Genomic DNA, 20998 nt, shown 5'->3' on the forward strand with positions numbered 1-20998 from the left:
TGCATGAAGTAAACAAATACCTGAATAGGTATCTCAGTTCCTCATTCTTCTAGCTCTCTCCCATGACTCCCTACAAGTGCCTCCATCTGGAAGAGGAGAGGGGCTGTAGAAGAAATCAGGATTTTCCAGATCCAAGTGGAGATCTCTTCCCCCTCATAACAAACCTCAGCCTTCCCATTACGTATGACAGATGAGATCATCTTTGGGCAGGCTGCGTGTTGAGGACGTCACAGAGCGGCAAGGCCATTTCTCATGTTGCATTACGAGCAGACCTGTGGTCTCCAGCAGTGTGGGCTTCATCCCCATCCCCTCACTGCTTGCAGGCTCCTTCCCTGTCCTGCGTGACAAGCTGAGGCAGCTCAAATACATGAGGAGCCTTTGCCTGCCAGAACAGATTTGCAAGTGAGGGCACTGAAACTTCAAATGACCCCAGTGAAGAGCAACTGGAGAGGCTCAAAGTGTTTCTTTCCTCCATGAAACACAGGCTGAATCATAACGTGGAGCATTTTATTAACTGACACCTTCTAGAGGACTTTCTGTATTCAAGAAGGTAGAACTGAAAGCACTTGTTTGTCTAGTACTGTGATGGTAATTCATGGTATGTTTTATCTACTTTTAATGAGATGAAGAGGGCAGCAAGTAAGGAGGAGTCAGCACCAAACATTCCCACTCTGTCCCAAGCCCTTGCTATCAAAGGTCATGGGAACCTTCCTCTCTTCCCCCTTGTATGTCCCGTGCATGTGTATATACCATCTAAGTGTCTGATGGTGTGTACACATGCAGTGTACATACCCTCAGTGATGCTGCCAGCAGCCTTGTATTGCCTGTGAGCAGGGAAATTGTTTACCACAGATCAATATAATTGTAATATATCTGAAAGACTCAGGCCTCAGTTACTGCTTGCATTCCCAGCCAACATTAACTACATTCCCCACTGTTTTCCCATGGTGATTCACCTTGCACAGAGCTCTGCTGGCTTGCCCTAACCTTCTGCATCCCCTCACCTCTTTTTTTAATCAACCTTTCATCTATATCTCACGCTCTGTCTCATTTCCTTATCTATTTCCTTTTCTGTCCTTCTCCTGAAGACTTGTGCCTCATAAACTATCTTTTTTATGCTGGGTTTTGGAGGTTTTTGTTGTTGTTATGCCAGTTCTTTCCCTATTCTCCGTTCTCCTTCCTTCTCTCTCTTCTTCCCTCTCCTTCCTGCTTGTTGCATCCCCCTGTATATGCAAGCTCATACTGCCTGAAAATTATCTCAGGACCTTCTGCTCCTGAAGCAGGGAAAAAATACAGTCTGCAGGTGAATCTGCCATTTTAATGTAGTTAACATTCCTCCCCTCCTTCAACTGTTCTGCAATTGCAGACTGCTGAGATTAGTGGCATAAAATCCCACCAGGATATTGACATAACCTATAAGCCAGGAAGTTGTTTTAATCAAACCCAGCATCCCATTTGGAATGCCAGACTTAGAAATACAAGGACAGCAGTTTTGAGAGCAGCTGAGAAATAAGGAAATAAGTGTTTGGAGAGAGGGGATTTGAAAACCTTTATATATATATATATAGATATTATTTCAATACCTTACAGTCAGAAGTGGCAGGATTTTTTTTCCCACTGAGCTCTTGCCTATAGAGAGTGCTCAGATGGAGTGCTGGTATTGGAGAGGTGATAAAAAGGAATTCGATTGGATGGCTGGATTATTAAGAGGGGCTATTACCCAGTAAAAGTGTCAGAGGATCTCAATCCACGGGGCATGGATGATTACTGTGGATGAATTCCTGGTCCTTGGAGGCCAGATGGAAGGGCATGATTGCCATGTTTCTCCCCCACCCACAGTAAAATTTAGAGCAGCCTTGGATGAGCTGCTCATAAAAATGTCTGTTATGTTGCTTGGAAAGCAGTGAAGCAAAGAAAGAATAGAAGATACCCCAAACTGTCTGTCAGTCTCTAACTCACAAACTCCACCTCCCTCTGTTTCCCTCCATCCACTCTTGGGTTTCTAAAGAGGCAGTCTGTGTCAGTGAGATCCACACATCAGCAGGGCGAGGACACAGTATTGACAAGCCATTGCAGATGCTTCCAGTGGCAAAGCTGATAAAGAGGAGAAGGTGCTGCAGTAAAGGAGGGATGCTAGGTTATGTGGTGCTGGTCAATATGGCTGCTGTCAATACAGCCCTGTGTTGCAGCACTGTAAACTGCCCGGAGAAAGAGAACTGGACTATTTGCAACCTTGTTGTGTGCTACGGTGACATGAAGCCGACATGAGGCATGCAGTTTCTATGTGATGCTGATAAGAGGCAAGGGGAGATTTCTGTCCCCAGCTGGTGATCAGTTTATTCACTGAAGTATGAGGATTGATAGCACTTGTCACTATTAGCCCAGCTGATATAGCTGCAGATGCTATATTTAATCATATAAACCGTGTGGCACAATTGCAGAACAAGGGCCTCTGGCCCACACCATTGGAAAAGCGAGGAGAGCAGATTCCTAAAGGGCTGGTGGAGAATCACAATGGTCCTGCACCCTTCTGACAGGAAAAAAGAGGATGTGTCCTCCTTCTTCATAGCAGTCTGTGTAGGGGTACGCGTTTGTGTGCATGCACGTGTGTGATTTACTGAGTGCGCATGAGAGAACAAAGTGAAAGGATCTTATGCATGAGGTCAAGAGAATATGTGCGGGAGAAAGCAGTATAGGAGAAAGGAAAGGAGTGGTTGGGGCAGGAGGATGTGCCCAGTCCCCTTTTGCCTGTCTTTCATAGCACCGTATTCCTCACAACCTTGTCTTAGTATCTGAAACCAAAAGAAGAGTCAGAGCGTTTGAGATGTGGTGCTGCTCTTGATGGAGAGCAGCTTCCACACAACTGAGACCAGAGCCCTTCAACAAGGTATTTATAGCACAATGAGGACAAGTTATGAAATAAAAAGGAGGGTCTGGCATTTCTTATGGCCCACACCATCAAACAGCAGGCTCACTCCCCTTCTGCAGCTTTCCAGGAGTGTTTGAAACCAGCCTTTATAGGTTTTCACCATTAATGAGGTCTCTTGTCCCACCTACCGAAAGGTGTTTTGTTGCAGATGTGCAAGCGGCTGCATTGATGCAGGCACCGAGAAACACCTGAGGCAGCAGAGGGGAATGAGACTCTGAACTGCAGTCCTCTGAAAGTAAGAGAGGAAATAGGGAAGCACCCACTCCCATGTGATGTGCAGCTCTGCTGCCTGTATACAAGACCACAGGCACCCCTCTGCACTTATCGTCTTGTCCTCTCTCCCTGCCTGACAGTGCACATCCTCGCCTTAGTGCTGCCATACCTCCAGTTCCACACCCCTGTGTCCATGTGTATTTTCCCTATCACCCATACTCATGCACACATGCAATTCCTGTGTAGTCTTTCACCCACCTGTGTTTTCTCTCACATCCCCACGAGCTCTTGCACTGCTTTATTTAAGATGCTCAGCAGCTGTCACCCACAAGCCCTGCTGGTACTCACTGATGCTCAGCACACTCCCATGTTCTCCATGTCCAATTGCCCAGCTCTGAAGCCCAGCTATTATTAGTTTGGTTCAGTCATGTGTGTGTCCTGTCAGACACACATCTGCACTGAAGTGGCCTGGAAGATGGCCAGCTTGTACCAGGGTTAAAAATGAATACACTGGAACATCCCTCTCCTCTAAACTCACACCCTGATAATATAGCCTCCAAGGGGAAGAGTTTGCAGTGTAAAAGCAGTTGGTTTGTGGCTTTCATTGAAGGAGAGCATGGAGGAGGAAAGCCCAGCCCAACACCTAGCCCTTCAAATGAAGTGACTTGTCAAGCATGCAACTGTGGCAGAGTTCAGAGGAGCAGTAAATTTTGCAGCACTCACTTCCACTGACAGGCTGTCGTGCTTGAAACATAAATAGCAGTGGAGACAAATCACTGCTGTTTTCCTATTAAGCTTTGGCCCACTGGCCTCCTAGCTTGCCAGCAGCATTTCTACCTGGCCTGCTGGCATGCCTCATCTCAGGGATGGATGTGCCTCCCCGTTGCAGGCTTTGGGACAGGCAGGATGGGAATTACCATCCTGTTATTTCTTCATGCGTCCTTGGTGTCTGGGTACTTGCTCCTCAGCTGATGGATTTCTCACTCAGGCCCTCCCTCCAACCAAGGTTAAGGAAACATGGACCCTCTCCCTAGAGGGCTCATGGCTTTCACCTCTGCCCCCAGTTTCTTCCACGTAGCCTGGCAAGGTTATGCTGACGGAGTACATGAGGCACTGATTTGAATAAGGGAGTAGAGGTGAAGTTTTCCTCTGCACCTGAGTGCACAAATGCCATTGAAAGCCACTGGGTCCTGTCCTTTTAAAGCATTTAGTGGCTTTTGGAAACCCTGCTTTCAAGCATTAATTATTATATAAGCATTTAATAAAGCATGCCCTCAGAAGCTCACATTAATCTTTACAGAGAGATGAGAGACATCCCTTAATGCCCTAAATTGGAGAATCAGGAGCAATGGACTCAGAACTTCTTTTTCTTTCTCTCTTATCAGACATTCCTCTTTCCCCTCTCTCCTTAAGGAAGATGAAATCATGCTGGTGATTAAGGTGGCCTGTTCTGTGTTGGTTTAATTGGAACAACTGCTGTTTCAGTTACAGTAGAACTCTCACTGGTGTGCAGTCGCAAAGGCGCTCTAATGAAGAAACTCCTATCTCTTCAGGAGCTCTGTAGAAAGCAGCCAATGAGTCCTCAACATAAAATAGATGGCTTTCCATGCTTTCCTGGGTCTTTGGGCTACCTCTGGCTCCAGTAGGAGATAGGGGCTCCTGTCAGAGCAAGACACATGCATTTGGGAAATCGGGAGGGCAGAAGTAAGTAGATTCCTGTCCATGACAGTAACAGGTAGATACAGAGAGGTAAAGCCCATTGAGACACTTTTGATTGACATGATTGGCCATGAACTTCTCATGCAAGCAGTGTTACAGTTGTTGGAAGTTTTCTGTAAGCATCACAAGAAAGAGTATTAGGAGTTGGGACAAAGGCAATGAAATACTGTTTTGGTTTGCCCTCAGACCCCTCCCCATGGGATAAGCTGGAAGAAGTCAGAAAGGAGTTGCTTTGAACCTTTCTTCTCATCATTTTCTGTCCTCTCCCTTTCTGGTTACCCCCTATTCTTTCCATATCCCTAATGGAGACACCCTGCCTCACAGCTGTGATTTGCAATAGTGCTGGTGACCAGCAGCTGCACCTGCAATGGTAGATGTTGCACCAGGGAGCTAAAAGAGCTCAAAATCAGGGTCTGTATTTCCTCTCTGTGTACCTCCCCTGTAGGACTCTACGCGCTGCAATATTAGTTACTGAGCAAAGCCTTCCTTCTCCTTCGCAGGCAGTGCCTTGCAAGTCTCTTATTCTTTGGAAAGCAAGGGAGTGGTTAACAGCATAGGAATTAAACATCCTGGACTGAAGCAATCATTTATCTGGACCACTATCACTATGAATCAACCTCAGATAGCTCAGATGATAATATCGCAAGAGCCAGCCCAATTGATCAAAAGCCCCTGCAGTGTGTGAGCCAATACAATATATTCTCAGCACATCCCATCCTGCCTCAAACCCTCTGTGATCCTTGCCTTGATACCTGGCAACGCATCCTGCCTGCTCAATCCTAAACCCAGCCATTCAGCCTCATCTCCTGATCCCTTGTTGTGCTCCCTGGAGAATATCCCCTTTGCTCCTGCCACTAGGAGCAGATAAAGGGGATGGTGTCAGGCAGTCACTGTGCTGGACCTAATTGAGAAACGCTGCAGCAAGGAGAGGGGCCAATAGAAAAGCAAACAGAATGCTCTTTCAGGGAGCTAATCCACCTATCCAAATATTGGCGCCAGGCATCACAACACACTGACATGTTTTTGAAAGGGTAAATCTTCCTGAGGGGTGGCTTAACTCTTTGACCTCATTTTCTCAGTTGAAAATTACAGCTGTGTAAAAGATCAGTGGCAAGGCCCAGGCTGATGTGGAAATCTCAGTCTTTAGGTGTGAGTTGTGAACATGGTGTTCAGAGTAGCCTCACTGAAAACAGGGATGAGCTACAGGAATTGCCATCTTGCAGAAGCATAGGAGATTGAGGGGTTGTGTGATCTGGCCATGAAATGTTTGGCTCCAGCTTGCAGAGAATGAGCCGCAGCAATGTGTAATCTTCTAAGGTTATGCTCTGTCCCATTTCAAGTAAATCTGGGCCAATTTGTAATTTTTCAAGCCTCCTCCCAGGTTTCAAACGTGAAAGGATGGAATTCTATGGGCTAAGTTGAATCTCTGGGGTCTTTTTAAATTTTGGTTCTAAATCTTTAAGTTAGGTTGAAGTTCTGGCTTCATTCTTTCTTCCTCATCCCAAGAAGTATGATCAGATATAAGACAGAAGGGAACAAACCCATTATCTTTAGAAACAGGGCAACATTTTCATGGATGTCTATGGAAGAGAGTCACTTGATTCTTGCACGGTAGTATATTGAGCACTTCTTCCTTTATGGGAGACACAAGACTCTTGTAAGGACCGTAACAAGGAAGTTTAAAGACACCACCAAGCACAGACCAACCCTATAGTTCCCAGATAGACAGACGGGCACAGTTGGTACCACTGAGCGTCATCACATAAGGTTTCCCTAAGGTCTGGGACTGATGTGATGGTTTGTGGAATTAAACTAGGTACTACATTGCAGTCCATCTCTGCTCGTCACCGGCTGGACAGAAGCAGTATGGGTCAGCCAGGTTTCTTGTGGAACTTGCCTCAAATGGAACTTGTTACTATTGCTCTTTCCTTTGGTCTTGCATCTGTGAGGAGGAACTTGTCTTCAAATGGTGTAACGGTGATAGCATGAGTGTTTTGTCCAAAATGTGAGAATCTGAAGGGAAAAGAGGCCTAATGAGAGGAAATCAACTGACAGAGTCACCAAAGACTGTAACGGTTGACTGCTTGCTGTCGTATTTTAATTGCCTTTCATAGGTTTCCATGACGTGAAAGAAAACCTAGTCCTAAGCATCAACTATCAGCTGAACACAGTGAGAAACAAACACCAATTGATTCTGCTCCCCCCCTCAACTGTTCCTCTTGCCCATCCTCTTTGAGTAGGTGGTGGGGGAAGATGGCACAGCTCCCTGACCACGCTGCTGGGAGCGAGGGGTTTGTGTGCTGCCATCAGTGTGTGCACACCAAACAACCCCATTGCATGGGATGTGATTCTTTGTCAGAGCTCCGGTTTCCAACCCCTGTTCTACCAGCTGCTCCAGCATGGGTCCCTGTGTATCTACCAACTGCTGCTTTCTTAAGGCACTCAAAAGATCTGGTGTCATCTCAGTGACTCATCTAGCTAATGATGCCTTCTACCTCACATTGTCATACAGTAACATCCAAAAGGCAGAAATTTGGGGGATGAAGGCCTCAAGCATTGGTTTGCTCATGTTTATATGTCATTTTCTTGGCAGTGGAAGGAAGGTTTGATGTTTTGGTAGCATAGTCATGACAACTGACATTGTGGCATGCAACATTCAGGGAGTGTAATATTATAGCTGTGACATTAGATGACTAAATTTACCTCATGGTTCATAATTTACTTTACACATTGGCATCACAGCCAAGTTTTGTTCAAGAGCAATTCATCTATCCAGAACATGCTGTTTGTGTTCATTAAAAAGGAGTTAGCAAATCTGGGTTAAATTTGGTGAGTAATTTTGGGGAAAAAAATTGAAAAAAAGTCATTTTCTTTGTCATGAAATCATTTTTCTAAAATTATATTGGAAGTTGAGGCAGAACATTAATTCTTTCTTCTGGTTCAGGAAAAAGCAAAAGAAAACCACTGGTCAAACAGAAGCCTTTGACCTGGAGCAAGGTTGGATTTTATTTCAGGGAGTGTCTCCCTTTCTTTCATGTGGATTTGGAATGCAAAATCTAATCAGTTCCTGAGATGCAGCAGTATATTGCACAGGATTCCATGCCCACACTCTGTATTTGAGAGAGCGAGATGACCTTTAGTGGTCATCTGTGAATATGAGTGAAGAGGGAATGGAAATTCGGAGATGCTGCAGACCTGCTGTGTCTGCTTCAAGCACCCATGGCCAGGATGCAAGCTGTGTCTGAGCTGCCAGCTCTTGGCTTCCAGCTCCTGGGCAGAGACATCAGAGATAGCAAGTGGTCCCAAGTGGTCTATGATGTCCCTCAAGAGAGAGCACAGAGATGGTTATTCAGTGTGGGGAGGGTGTTCTCAACCTGGAAGGTTTTATTTGCATGCTAAATGTGTGGGTTTGGGGGCAAAAGTAACCACACAGATCCCAGTCTTTCTTAACCCTGTCCGTGCCAACAGGCACTCATGCTGCAGGCCACCTCAGGCACAGGGCTTAGCTCGGGAGGCAGAGCAGCCAGCTTTGCACGTAAGGAGAAAATGAGATTGGTGATGAGCACGGTCCTGTGAAGGCCAGGGGAAACCATGCCAGGGTGTTTCCTCCTGATCTGACTCATTCTCATTCATGAAGCCAGAGCCAGGCCAGAGCCCTCCCTGGCACGGCACTAGTTTTTTGGTTTATGTGTAATAGCTACAGACCTGAGGGCATGGGAGGCATGAGGCCAGCTTAAACAATAAATACCCTGCTGTGCCTTCCTGCTTAAACAGAGTAATTACTGCCTTGCTGCATGTGACCCCTCTGTTCCCGTCCCTCTGGCAATTGTTATTTCATGGCTCCCTTTACACAAGGGGTGTCTGTGCCTCTTTCCATGCCATACAGCTCTCTGTTTGCCACCGTCTTGCCTCCTGTCTTTCTTACTTGCTCTGTCTCAGTGCATTTCTCTTTGTCAGTAGCTCACTACCGTTTACTCTTTATCTCAGTCACTGAAGAATCTCACTTTGTTTGCATTTCTCTCTCCCCGCACCGTTCCTCTTTTAATCCCCCCTCTATTTATCCTCCATCTATTTTCCTCCTGCTCCCAAGCTTTCCCCATTCTCACCACATCCCATGCCCCGCACTAGTTTATCTGCCTTCCCTCCTCACTGTAGCATTCCCTTTGCTCATCCACCATCTGCTGCTCTCCACTGATCTTTTTGCTAAAAACAAGGCTCTTCAACTAAGGGACAGGAAAAAAAAATGCCAAGCTCATTGGAATCTGTGATGGCTGAAGAGACAGAGGCTGATAAATGAGATCTTCAAAGTTTTGAATGAAAAAAAACTAAATAAAGATCCCAGCTGGAGGTAAAACAAACAAAAACTACGTGAAAGGCTCCCTCAGCTATTTTTGTCTTTCAGAAGCCTGTTCTTGGGGAATGTAAGGTGCAGAGGGAAGGAGGAAAGGAAGAAAGTTAGGTGAGCAAACCCTTAAACAACAAATGGAGAGTGCAGAAAGAACAAAAACTGCAGTTCAGCACTGGAAGTTGCTACACACAAAAAAAACTTCAAATGGCATTTATTGATTTGCAATCTTTCTTATCTCCTTGCATCTTGTTTGAGGCAGGGGAGGGCCCAACAAGGATGCATAACCCCTTCTGCTCTCCCTTCTCTAAAACTACAAAGAGGCTTAGAAGGAAAACAAACACAGACGCAGGGTATGTGATCTCTTTCTCCACATACCAAATGCAAACAGATACTTTCACTGGGTCTGAACTTTAGTTTAGTTTAAACCACAACAGTATTAAAAAAAAAAGAAATAAAAGAGAACTGAAGGAATTTCTGCAAGAGAAGGAGCCCAGTGTTGGACACACAAACAGAAGAGGAGGAAGCAGAATCCGTCCCTTGCAGTGTTAGAGGCCAGGTTGGACAGAGCCCTGGGTGACATGGTCTAGTGTGAAGCATCTCTGCCCATGGTAGGGTGTTGGAACTGGATGATTTTAAGGTTCTTTCCAACCCAAATCATCCTATGATTCTATGGACTGTAGAACGTAGCTGCCACCCTGCAGACTAACTTCCCATGTGGAGATGTAAGGAACCAAAGCATGAAGGGAAAGACCCCTCTGGTAGAGCATAAGACTGAAAGCATTGTTGATCCCTTGCCTGCCTGAAAGAGCTGTCTGCACACAATACAAGAGGTGTTTCATCTGCCTGTGTGTCATTTTTAGAAAGAAGAGTTCAGCTTTTGAGGAAAGAGTGACGGTGTGTGGCAGTGAAGGGGCCGTTTGAGTGGAGGTGGGAAAGAACCCATAAATATGGGTGTGTGTAAGTCTCCATTTCTGCTCAGCAGTGGGATTTACATATATAAAATACATAATATATAAAATATGTATCTTCATGTAAACATATATATATTAATATATATATTGAGCATGGGCAGGTGTGTATGTCAGCAGGGGATGATGTACAGAGCCCATAGGGTTGTACAAGGCCATCTCCAAAGGGTGGAGGGAGAGGGGGACTTCTTGCCAGCCGGCAAGCATTGCCAAGCAGGTTTGCTGATTGGGTTCATTATTTACCTTACTGTGTCCAATTAGGAAGCCAGGGGATGGGAAATGTGGCTGAGGCAAGTGGGTCTTCAAAGCCTTCCTCCTGCACACATCAAAGCTGCCTGCTGCAGATCCCTCTGCAGAAAGGGCTCTGCCAGCTCGGAGCAGCAGCAGGCGCCTGGCTCGCTCTGCTCGGGGTCGTTCCCTGTTGGTTTGGTTGTCAAGACTCCAAGGCTCATAGTCTCTATCTCCAGCCTCCAGAGCAGAAAGCTCCTCTTTTTGATTTACTGGGGCAGAGTTAAGGAGTTACAGCTTGGCAAGAAGGTGTTTAATGGGGCTGCAGCAACAAACCAAGCTAACTATGAACATGTGAAAGGCAAAAAACCTGCAGGGAAGAAGGTTGCTTTGGGAAGCGATGCTTTGGGATGAGAAGAGCTGTGCTGCACGAGGAGTCATCACCCTAAGGAAACCCGGAAAGGCCTTCACTAGGAGGGGGTTTTACCAAACCAGACAAAGCAGCCAGGAGAGAACCCCTGTCAGTGAGGACGGTCTGGCTGTAGTGTCAGGATTTCATCCCTGGATAACATGCTCAAGGCAAACGTCTTCTCTTAATGGAAATGGAGTGTCTCACTTGCCATGAGCAGGCAGTCCCTCTCTTCACCTAATAGAATATGTTCATTGTTATCTGTACCAAAGGGCATTGTCCAAGACTTTACTCTCTCTGCTTTGATAAACTGCATAGTGACAGCCATCAGCTCCCTGCCAAAGCTGACTGCTGCTCAGAAACATTAGTAAATTTGCTCGATGTATAAAGCTCTGTTCCTACTCCCCTTGCCCCACTTTTGCCTTAGAGGTTAGAGTTAATATGACTCACCTAATCTGGCTGCCAAGGTGAATTAGTGAAAACATCTCTACGGCGCTGTGCAAGATATCACAACCTGACATTCTTCTAACACGCTGTGATACATCTTTCCTCTCCCTGGTCTGTACTATGACACCTCAATTTCACATAAATGCTTTTTGTTACAAATGGTTAATGTACTCTTAGAGTACATTAGGGCTGCGTTAGTTAGGGCTGCAAGCAAAAGGGTCTTTCTTGCACGCAAGAGTAGTTGAGGTCTTGTACCAAGATGTTGATGGCCAGGGTCGAAACAGGTCACCAGTGCAGGGACAAGAATAGTGCTACCACTGTTTCAGCAGAGACTGTCACAGAAACTTTCCTTGAAGTGTTAAGGTTGTATGTGTCTCCTGGAGCAGGGGAATGAGGAGCTGAATAGGCCTATTGATGTCTTTGGCGTGCCCTTTGACACAGAAGTCCTCCCTTACACTTATTCCCAGAGAGCTCCGCTGTGCAAACCAGCAGCTCAGCAAGTTTGCCGATGACACCAAGCTGTGTGGTTCGGTTGATACGCTGGAGGGAAGGAATGCCATCCAGAGGGACCTTGACACGCTTGTGAGGTGGGCTGATGCCAACCTCATGAAGTTTAACCATGCCAAGTGCAAGGTCCTACACCTGGGTCGGAGCAATCCCAGACACAGCTACAGGCTGGGCAGAGAAGAGATTCAGAGCAGCCCTGCGGAGAAGGACTTGCGGGTGCTGGTCGATGAGAAAATGAACATGAGCCAGCTTCAGTGTGTGCTTGCAGCCCAGAAAGCCAACCGTATCCTGGGCTGCATCAAGAGGAACGTGACCAGCAGGTCGAAGGAGGTGATCCTGCCCCTCTACTCTCGTGAGACCTCAGCTGGAGTATTGTGTGCAGTTCTGGTGTCCTCAACATAAAAAGGACATGGAACTGTTGGAACAAGTCCAGAGGAGGCCACAAGGATGATCAGGGGACTGGAGCACCTCCCGTACAAAGACAGGCTGAGCAAGTTGGGGCTGTTCAGCCTGGAGAAGAGAAGGCTGCTTGGAGAGCTCATAGCAGCCTTCCAATATCTGAAGGGGGCCTATAAGGCTGCTGGGGAGGGACTCTTCATTAGGGACTGCAGTGATAGGACAAGGGGTAATGGGTTAAAACTTAAACAAGGGAAGTTTAGATTGGATATAAGGAATAAGTTCTTTACTGTAAGGGTGGTGAAGCACTGGAATGGTTTGCCCAGGGAATATGTCAATGCTCCATCCCTGGCAGTGTTCAAGGCCAGGCTGGAAGAGCCTTGGGTGACATGGTCTAGTGCGAGGCACCCCTGCCCATGGCAGGGGGCTGGAACTGGTTAATCTTATGGTCCTTTCCAACCCAAACCATCCTGTGATTCTATGCCTTGAGACGGGTTGCCCATAACTGTTAAAGCTCTCCTGCTGGAGATGGTACACAGTCTAGACTTTAAGTGCATGTACATATGCAGGGGAGAAGCTGAAAAGCATCTTCCCTTAGGAAAGTATGTACCCTTGTAAGACACTTTGGAGCTCCATTGATGTGATTCTCTGACAGACAGAATTAACAGCACCCTTAATGAGGGTGCCACTCCATTAGAGCTGGTTAAGTCACCCTCAACCCTCTTTTCATTATGATGACAGTCTTGTGACAAGGGCAAATTGCAGGAGAAGCAAGTCCCACTTGGAATGAACCCTGTGTATAAACAAGGCAGAACTGCAGAGCAAATGATTTGCAAAGCAGAGGCAAATTACGTTTTAACCTTTTCTTTGTGAGTCTTTCCCTGATGTCTGATTAACTTTCCAGTCAACTGGCTGACCTACCAACTGGGAGCGCTGCTGTGAAAGGAAGGAAGTGTTGGTTGTCAGCTCAAATTGGGAGTGGGATTTTCAAAGAGCATTATTAGCAGGTAGCAATATGTGATAAGAAGATCTGGGAATTAAAAGAGTTCCCAACCAAAAATGAATCATGCTTTGGCAAGAACACAAACAATATATTGGCTGTACAGACAGCGGCACAGTGCAGAAGCCACGATGCAATCCTTCACCTGTGTTCAGCCATGATAAGAGCTCATCTGAAACACTGTGTTCAGTTTGGGGTATTGCACTTGCAGAAAAATGCGAATTTGTCAGAGAGGTCTAAAAGCAAGGAACAAGAATGATCTATGGTCTAAAAAAAACCTCACCTACAGAGGAAGGTTGAAAGACCCTGGCAACGTTCAGCCCAAGAAAGAAAGGAGGGGAAAAAAATGATGACAACTGAGGGAGGAACATAAGTGATTTAAAAGTTGATAAAAGGCTATTGCAGAGAAGGAGGGAATGATTTGTTCTTTTTGTCTGTAGTGGCTAAGACAAAAATAATAGCTTTAAATTGCAGCAAGAGAGGCTCGGGTCAAACTTCAGGGAAACTGCTCCAGTGGTAAGGACAGCAAAGCACAGGAACAGATTGTCTGGAGCGGCTGCAGGGCAGAGGATGGCTGCCTCCCTGACGTGACCTATGTGTCCAGCCTTGAGGCTGGGGATATTGGCTGGATGGTGACTAAGTCCCTTCCAGTACTATGACTTGCCTAACCCTGGTCCTACAGGGGGGAAGATTCCCTAAAATATTCATGAGTTGCAGCGATAAAAGTACCTGTGAAAATCCCACCCTGCTTCGTTCTGCACCGACACTCCATAGTATCAGTCGCAATGCACAGACCTGTGTCCTGGAGCACTGGGTAGGCATCAGGAGCCAACTTTGCTTCCCTACCCTGTAAAATACGTTACTATCGCGCAATAAAGCCCTTTGGCAGACCATTAGGGGATGCGAGAACTGCATCACAACAGTTATAAGGCTTAGACATAACGATGAGAATTCCACTCACCTAAACATGTGGTAGGAGCTGGAAAAGTTAATCCCTGCTTCTTCAGTGGACAGCCCCACTGAAAGAGAGGGGAAACATTGTCTTTATTGTCTTTATATGAGTTGAATAGGTACACTGCTGTTTTCATGCTAAGCCTCCATGATGGCAGGGGGGGTTCCCCTAGAATGGCTCTGAAAATTGCCTGGGGAAAAGAAAAACCATAGAAAAAGCAAAAATACTTGTGTAAGGGACAGAGCTGTGAGCAGATTCTGAAGTGGCTGGAGTCCCTGCCTCTGATGCAGAAGGGAAATGCATGCTGTGAGCATCACCAGCCTGACCTGGCCAACGCACTGCAGCAAGCCTGTGCCTGTGTGGTGGGATTCACTGCAGCCTGAGCTCCAGAGACGGGGCTTACCCACTGCTTCCATGCAGCGTTGCAGAGCCAAGGACAACAGTGCTGTCCTTGCAGGCACTATCTGAACTCCATCAAACAGCTCTAAGCACATACACAAAGCGAGCAGGGTTTCAGAAGTGCTTGGCACCTATCGAACTGAAAATGTCTTTTGGGCAGAGAGCTGCTTTGGAAAACCTGACCACACTCTGAGAAACCTGAATGGGAGCCGTTGTGAGCTGACCTTTTCTTGTTTTGCTTTGAAATCTGGCTTCAAGCGTTTTGAGGACTAAAGGATGCTTTCTCTGAACACACAGAGTCACGCAGGTGGGGTTTGTGGCTTTGCATGCTGCAGACCACTGCTTGCAGCCCTCCCGGAGGAGAGAAGCATCTCCCTTTGCACTGCTGCTAATGTGGTTCACATTCTTTCCAGGAAAAGCCTTTACTTTGCTTCCTGAAGGAATAGGGTAGATACACCACTCCTAATATTTTACACTTCCCTGGCGCTTTTCATGCAATGATTCTAATGTGGTTTACATGCATTACTCTCACTGCCTTTCTCTGACCAGGAGGTGATGGGAGAAGAGGGCTATTAGCCGCAGCTGACAGAGGGAGAGCGAGGGAGTGACTCACCGAAGGTCACACAGTGAATTAAAGGCAAGGCAGGCCACAGCCCTCCCCTGAGTGCTGCCCCGAGCTGTAACCCCAATGGTCAAGCCACGGCTCTCAAAACTGCGTTAGCAAGGCAGCAAGGCTTAAATATGTCATTGCGTATATACAGTAGATCAGGGATTCGTGATGATTATTGGGCTCTTGCAGATCAGTTTACAGTTTGTTTTTCTCAGTTTGGCCGTGTTTAACGGGATCTGACTGATGGCACATCAGGGTGCTGGTTGCTCTGAGACAGCTTTGCCATGGAGGAAAGGTGCTGACAATACACCACCACATCCAAGGACCCTTCTGGCCCTAAACCAGCCTTTCTGGACCCCAGTACTTGGCCATCACAACAGTGAACCTACTGTGGTCTTACATGGTAGAGATTTTGCCACTTGGCCTGGCCAGCCTGTGAGATGCAAAGCTTTGGTACCATATATATGCTTTCCAGATTTCCAGAACCCAAGTTTTTCATAATGAAACTAAACACTATTATCTTGCTGATATGGCTTCTGAAATAACTTCAGAATCGTTCATGACTGTTATGTATTGGCAGAATCTGTGCTGTGATTGTTCCTCCATAGCGATTAAGCAGAAGGCTTCCCAAATCTCAGTGCCTAACAGTGCTACCATCTGTATTTTTCTGTCCTATCAGGCAGAGAGTTTGAAGGCGAGGAAGAGTATCTGGAGATCCTAGGGATCACACGAGAGCAATCGGGCAAGTACGAATGTAAAGCTGCCAATGAGGTTGCTTCAGCAGACGTCAAGCAAGTCCGGGTCACTGTGAACTGTGAGTACATCACAACTGGAGCGGGTCAGCAGGGACGGCTTTGCCAACAAGCAGGGGTGACTTTAGGATAAATATGGGTTTATCTGGGTTTATATTATATGATCTGAACTGGGGGAGAGGATGCTGAAGAAACTGTCTGCAGTCAGACACATCATAGGGGATAGTTTGTGCTTTAAACCTAGTAATATATAAGAAAATATAGAAAAAGGGAGAAAGAGAGACAGAGACCGCCTCTGTCTCCCCTCAGAAACACTGGTGATGCCTTGTTTTCACTCACTGATATGTGGGAGAAGAGTACTGTGAAAAGAAGCTTCATCAAGGCAGCAAAGAGAGTTAAGGGAGGGTTCAGGCAGCTCAGAGCAAACACACACCTTCCTGCACCCAGCCATCTCAGCAGTGCATGCATGGGGATCACAGCCCAGGGGTATCACAGCCTGGGGGCCTGGGGTCATGTGTGGAAGCAGCATGTGTTAATGAGAGGGTACAAAAACTTGACTTTTATCCTGGTTTCAGGTCATTAGCATAAAGCCCTCTAAGAGACTCTCTGTGCACCAGTGCAGAAAGGGGCTTGAACAATGGATGTGTCAGTCCACCACAGAGAGGCACAGTTAGCTATGTGGCTTATATCCATAACCGTATGAGTAGGGCACTGATCCCATTGCCCATTCGGGCTTAATTTCACTCTGCTGGTGTGTTCCTCTCACATGGACACAAGATATTTCAGATTGCCATTACTCTTATAATCGTACACATGTCTATGTCCACCTCCATATTTGTATTGCTCATATTTAGCACTGGAGTGATTTAAAGTGAATATTCCCATCTCCCTGCTCTGTTTCTTTGCTTGGAGGCTCATACCACTGCAGCAGGGATAGATGAATGGAAGGTATATCCTCTCTTGACCTTCTTCAGTTTAAACACCAGAGTATTCACTTAAACTGAAATTGGAGATGGTTACAGACATGTCTCAGGGTGCATATGCATGGCCTTGATTCATGAACAGCACTCCTGAGAGCAGGTTAGGGCACACACCTGATGGCAGCAAGTGTTTCAGCCCATCCCAGTCTAATTTGCTAGCACGTTAAAAAGTGAATTTAACACCTTTTAATACCAGTCTTGCTCTTTGTCTCGTTCTTTCCCTTTGGGCCATCACATGGCATCAACTTGTCTGTCTCACTCAGAAGTCAAGGTTATAGGCTCCCTGCAGCGTCTTCAGAATGCACAGAGTTTGTTATAACTCCCTTAGATAGTGGGTGGCAGTGATTTAATACCGGCTGCTTCATGGGCCAGATTTGGCATTGATGTGAAACTGTAGTAACAGATTTTCTGCACTACAACTGCTGAGGGTTTTTTTTCCTGTCAAAACCGGCGCAGTTGGTGAACCCAAGACATTCCATGAGAACCAATTAATATTTTCAAATATTTCTGTGAAACATAATTTCGATGATGCTTTTAACGTGACTGAAACAGATTGTTCGCATCAAGTCAGAATGCTTGATTTTGACTTAGTTTCAACTCATAATAACTATGTTACAGTAAGATCTTAAATGTTTTTGCTGTTGGAATATATGAAAATATAATGTGATAGAGTATTGTAATATTATGTGGCCTGCTTTGTAATGTAAGCAACTTAGAGATTCCTTCAGGACAAAGCTTTTAATTCAAAACAAAGGGAAAAAATCTAAGAGGTCAGGAGGGCCACACACAGGAAAACAGAATCAGTTCTGTCTGGGGAATGAAAGCAAGACATTTGCATACATCTTTCCTTATCTTGCTTCCTCAAACTACACCACAAGCAGCAGGAAGTGGGAAAACTACAGTAAGTTTGAAAAATGGGACCTACCCAACCTCAGGAGCTGCCTGGCCATCTCTTATCACCGGCTGACACTGGAGCACATAGCTCATCAGCCAGGACTGCAGGAGAGAGCATCCTTGCCTTGCTTTGGTCTCATACTACCACCTTCAGGCTTTCCAAGTAATGGCCCTTGCACATCACAAACAGGGAAACTGAGGCCTGTGGAGGGAAAAGAGCTGGAGGGAACCCACTCCTGGCTTCCCCAGCAGCACACAGCTAAACACAGAGTGGCTGCTTCCTGAGAACAGGTCAGTGCCTCCCCTTTTGTGGGCTGCAGCAATGCCCTAACAAGAGCGGCAGTGGCTGAGATATGTCCTGGCTACCCCTGTGGGCTCTGCCTTTTAAACATCCGAGGAGGGTGTCTATGGATGGGCAAGAGCAAGGAGCCTGCTGAGGTCATTTTCTAGGCCCCTGGAAAGGTGCCTGTTCATGTAGTGACTCACCTCTGCACTGGCTCCAGTGAGATGGAAAAGGTTTGTCTCGCTGCAGATGGCAAGAAGATATACTGCTCAAAGCAAAAAATCGAAGAAGGATGCTTAAAAAATCACCTTCACCATCCTTTTATCACCCCTCCTCCTTCCCAAATTAAAATATTTACGTGAACCCACAGCCTGTGAATGTAGGATCCTATTTATGTACACTTATTAATATTTATGATGTTAGAGGGCGCATTGCAATATCCCTAAAGCCCTGCATAAAATCCCGATTAAGGTCAGGAAAGGGATCACACTGAGATGGTTAATGTGCTCACAAACAAACTTCTTCCCATATATTTTCCAGACAGAATTATTTTTTTCTTTGACTGAGACAATCCATTTTGATTCCTTTTTTTTGGCCTTTCAATGCTGGGACAGATACAGAGAGCAGAGCTGTGCTCTGTAAATGCAGAGTGTGCTTTATGGTAACTGGGTCTCAGCTGTGGCTGGCTGAGCTGCAGCCCCGTAATCTCAGGGTATGCAAGTATTTGTGATGAGAGACAAGGCACGTATTCTATGATCCCTCTCAGCAAACAGGTGTTAAAGAATCTGCCTTTTAATGCATGAAGCTTGTCACTTAACTTTTATTATGTGGGGCTGGGGTTGAAGGTGGTGGTGCCTTTCTCTTCCTGACACCCAGCCAGCCTTGAGACTTGGCTCTGGTGGAGCACATTGATATATGCCCATGGAGCAGCTACCAGGCTTCAAAGTAAGAAGAGGTGGGAACACTGTGCTGGGCTGAGGGCAAGCTTTACTCAGAGCAACCACAAGCAGGCCCTCTTGGAGCCTTTGAGGAAGCATGATGTCCAGGAAGGTCTGGGCAGGTTTTATAACCTTAGACACCTCAGAGGAGCGTTTCAACAAATGGGCTGGCTCTCAGAGGCGCACCCACCGATCCTGCTAAAGCTCTTCCCTTTGAATCCATGAATGTATTTATCTTATGTTTGTTGTCTCAGCCCTTTCCTTTCTTATTATAGTTTTTACATTAGACAACAGAGGTGGTATGGAAAATATTTCTCAAGCTAGTGTTAACTTCCTACCTTATTGCTCTTACTTTTGCTGCCTTCCTTTACCCTTGATGAAGTCTTCTTTCTGATGAGCACTTGTGAACCAGAGATCCATAGGTGAATATTCATAAATTGCAGAAGTCCATCATTAACCTTAACTGTGCCTGTGTATTTCTGTGCATTTATGACAGCACTTTATTCAGCATTGCTGAAGGGAAGCACGCGTAAGGAGCGATGCTAACGTGGTGTATTAGAGACAGTTCAAAGAGCAGGTATTCTCCAGAGGAGCAGGGGGAACATCTGCCACTGCAAGGAGCAGCCATGGGCCCCCACTGGCCCAAATAATTTGCAGGAGAAGCCAGCCCTGGCATAGTATCAGTGTTTTATTCCACATGGAAGTGTGTGATGTGACTATGTGTTTCCTTCCTGCAGACCCTCCCACCATCACAGAGTCCAAGAGCAATGAAGCGGCCACAGGACGACAAGCCTTACTCCGGTGCGAGGCGTCAGCAGTGCCCACACCTGATTTCGAGTGGTACAGAGATGATACCAGGTAAGACCTTTAGCTCACCTCTCCCCTCCTCTCCTTTTCAGATCCTTAGGGAACCACCTATGGTCCTCACCAGCTCTTCTCCTCAAATGGATTACTCTTCACAAACCATGGGAGTCACGATGGTCACATCAGACTCGGCAGAGTCAAGAGGAGGAAATCTCTCTCTGTGCTAGGGATGCTGAAGGAAATGCAGAGAACGAAGCTCATATCTTTAGGTCATTTATGGGCCAATACTCAATTAAGATAACAATAGTGCTTTCTTCTTGATGATGTTCATGCATTAAATGGACCATAATACACAAACTTGGCAGTGTTAGTCTCCAAGTAGATAATGCCCCTCTAGGTGCCCTTCATGTAAGGGAAGGAGCTGCTGAGGTGTAAGATTCACCCACCTATGTGACCTGAGTCACTGAGGTTTGTATATGAGAGAAAATGAAAAGAGAAATGGGATCTGTCCCTTGCACTGAGCATCTACGTGGCATTAAGAAGGTTATTCTTCTAGTTTTTAACATGACCAATGTGCACAGGCTCAGGGGTGACTCAGCTTTGGTATATGTACGTATTGAAACATGTGAATTGGTGTGTTTCACTAAAAACTTACTGGCCAAATGTGACTAGCCCTCAGCTGGCCATGGAGTGCTCATTTCCAAGTGTCAGTTGGTGCTGGGGAAAGGCTTCCTCCCATTCCCTTGTCTTTTCTTGCTCCTCTGGTAGCATTTCACCCTACTGCACTCCTTCCCTTCATTCCGTTCTCCTGTTTTCCATCAGTGCCTTCTTTGGTCCCCTCCTTCTCACATCTCCTTCCTGCCTCCCTCCATGCACACCTGCCAGCTAAGCTGAATGACTTCCGTTTACTGCCTGCTGGGCAACGATTTCCTTCCCAACACACCACTGCCATTGCATTACACACCTCTTCTCCTCCTGCCTTCCCAGGATAAACAGCGCCAACGGTCTGGAGATAAAGAGCACGGGGACCCAGTCTCTGCTGATGGTGGCCAACGTCACTGAGGAACACTATGGGAACTACACCTGCGTGGCTGCCAACAAGCTGGGAGTCACAAATGCCAGCCTATACCTTTACAGTAAGTATGGGAGAGAGTGAAGGGAGGTTCTGATCGCCCCCACAAAGACCAGGCTGTGTAGGAAGCACACAGTGACCAAAACTCAG

The 20998-nt window shown here is 46.4% G+C and overlaps 1 protein-coding gene across 3 annotated transcripts in view; it reads left to right on the forward strand.

Moving 5' to 3' along the window:
- The window catches only part of LSAMP (limbic system associated membrane protein), a 425251-nt gene that overhangs the window by 383506 nt on the left and 20747 nt on the right, over positions 1 to 20998 (forward strand). For all 3 annotated transcript variants that reach the window (XM_061357680.1, XM_061357678.1, XM_061357679.1), the window contains 3 exons: positions 15805 to 15939; positions 19710 to 19830; positions 20764 to 20912. In XM_061357680.1, the coding sequence (XP_061213664.1) occupies positions 15805 to 15939; positions 19710 to 19830; positions 20764 to 20912 (405 nt within the window). The remainder of the gene's footprint in view (positions 1 to 15804; positions 15940 to 19709; positions 19831 to 20763; positions 20913 to 20998) is intronic.

This window comes from Neopsephotus bourkii, unplaced genomic scaffold, assembly GCF_033783945.1.
Source record: "Neopsephotus bourkii isolate Nb327-2 ecotype Australia unplaced genomic scaffold, CSIRO-AGI_Nbou_v1 NB_911, whole genome shotgun sequence".
NCBI lineage: Eukaryota > Metazoa > Chordata > Aves > Psittaciformes > Psittacidae > Neopsephotus > Neopsephotus bourkii.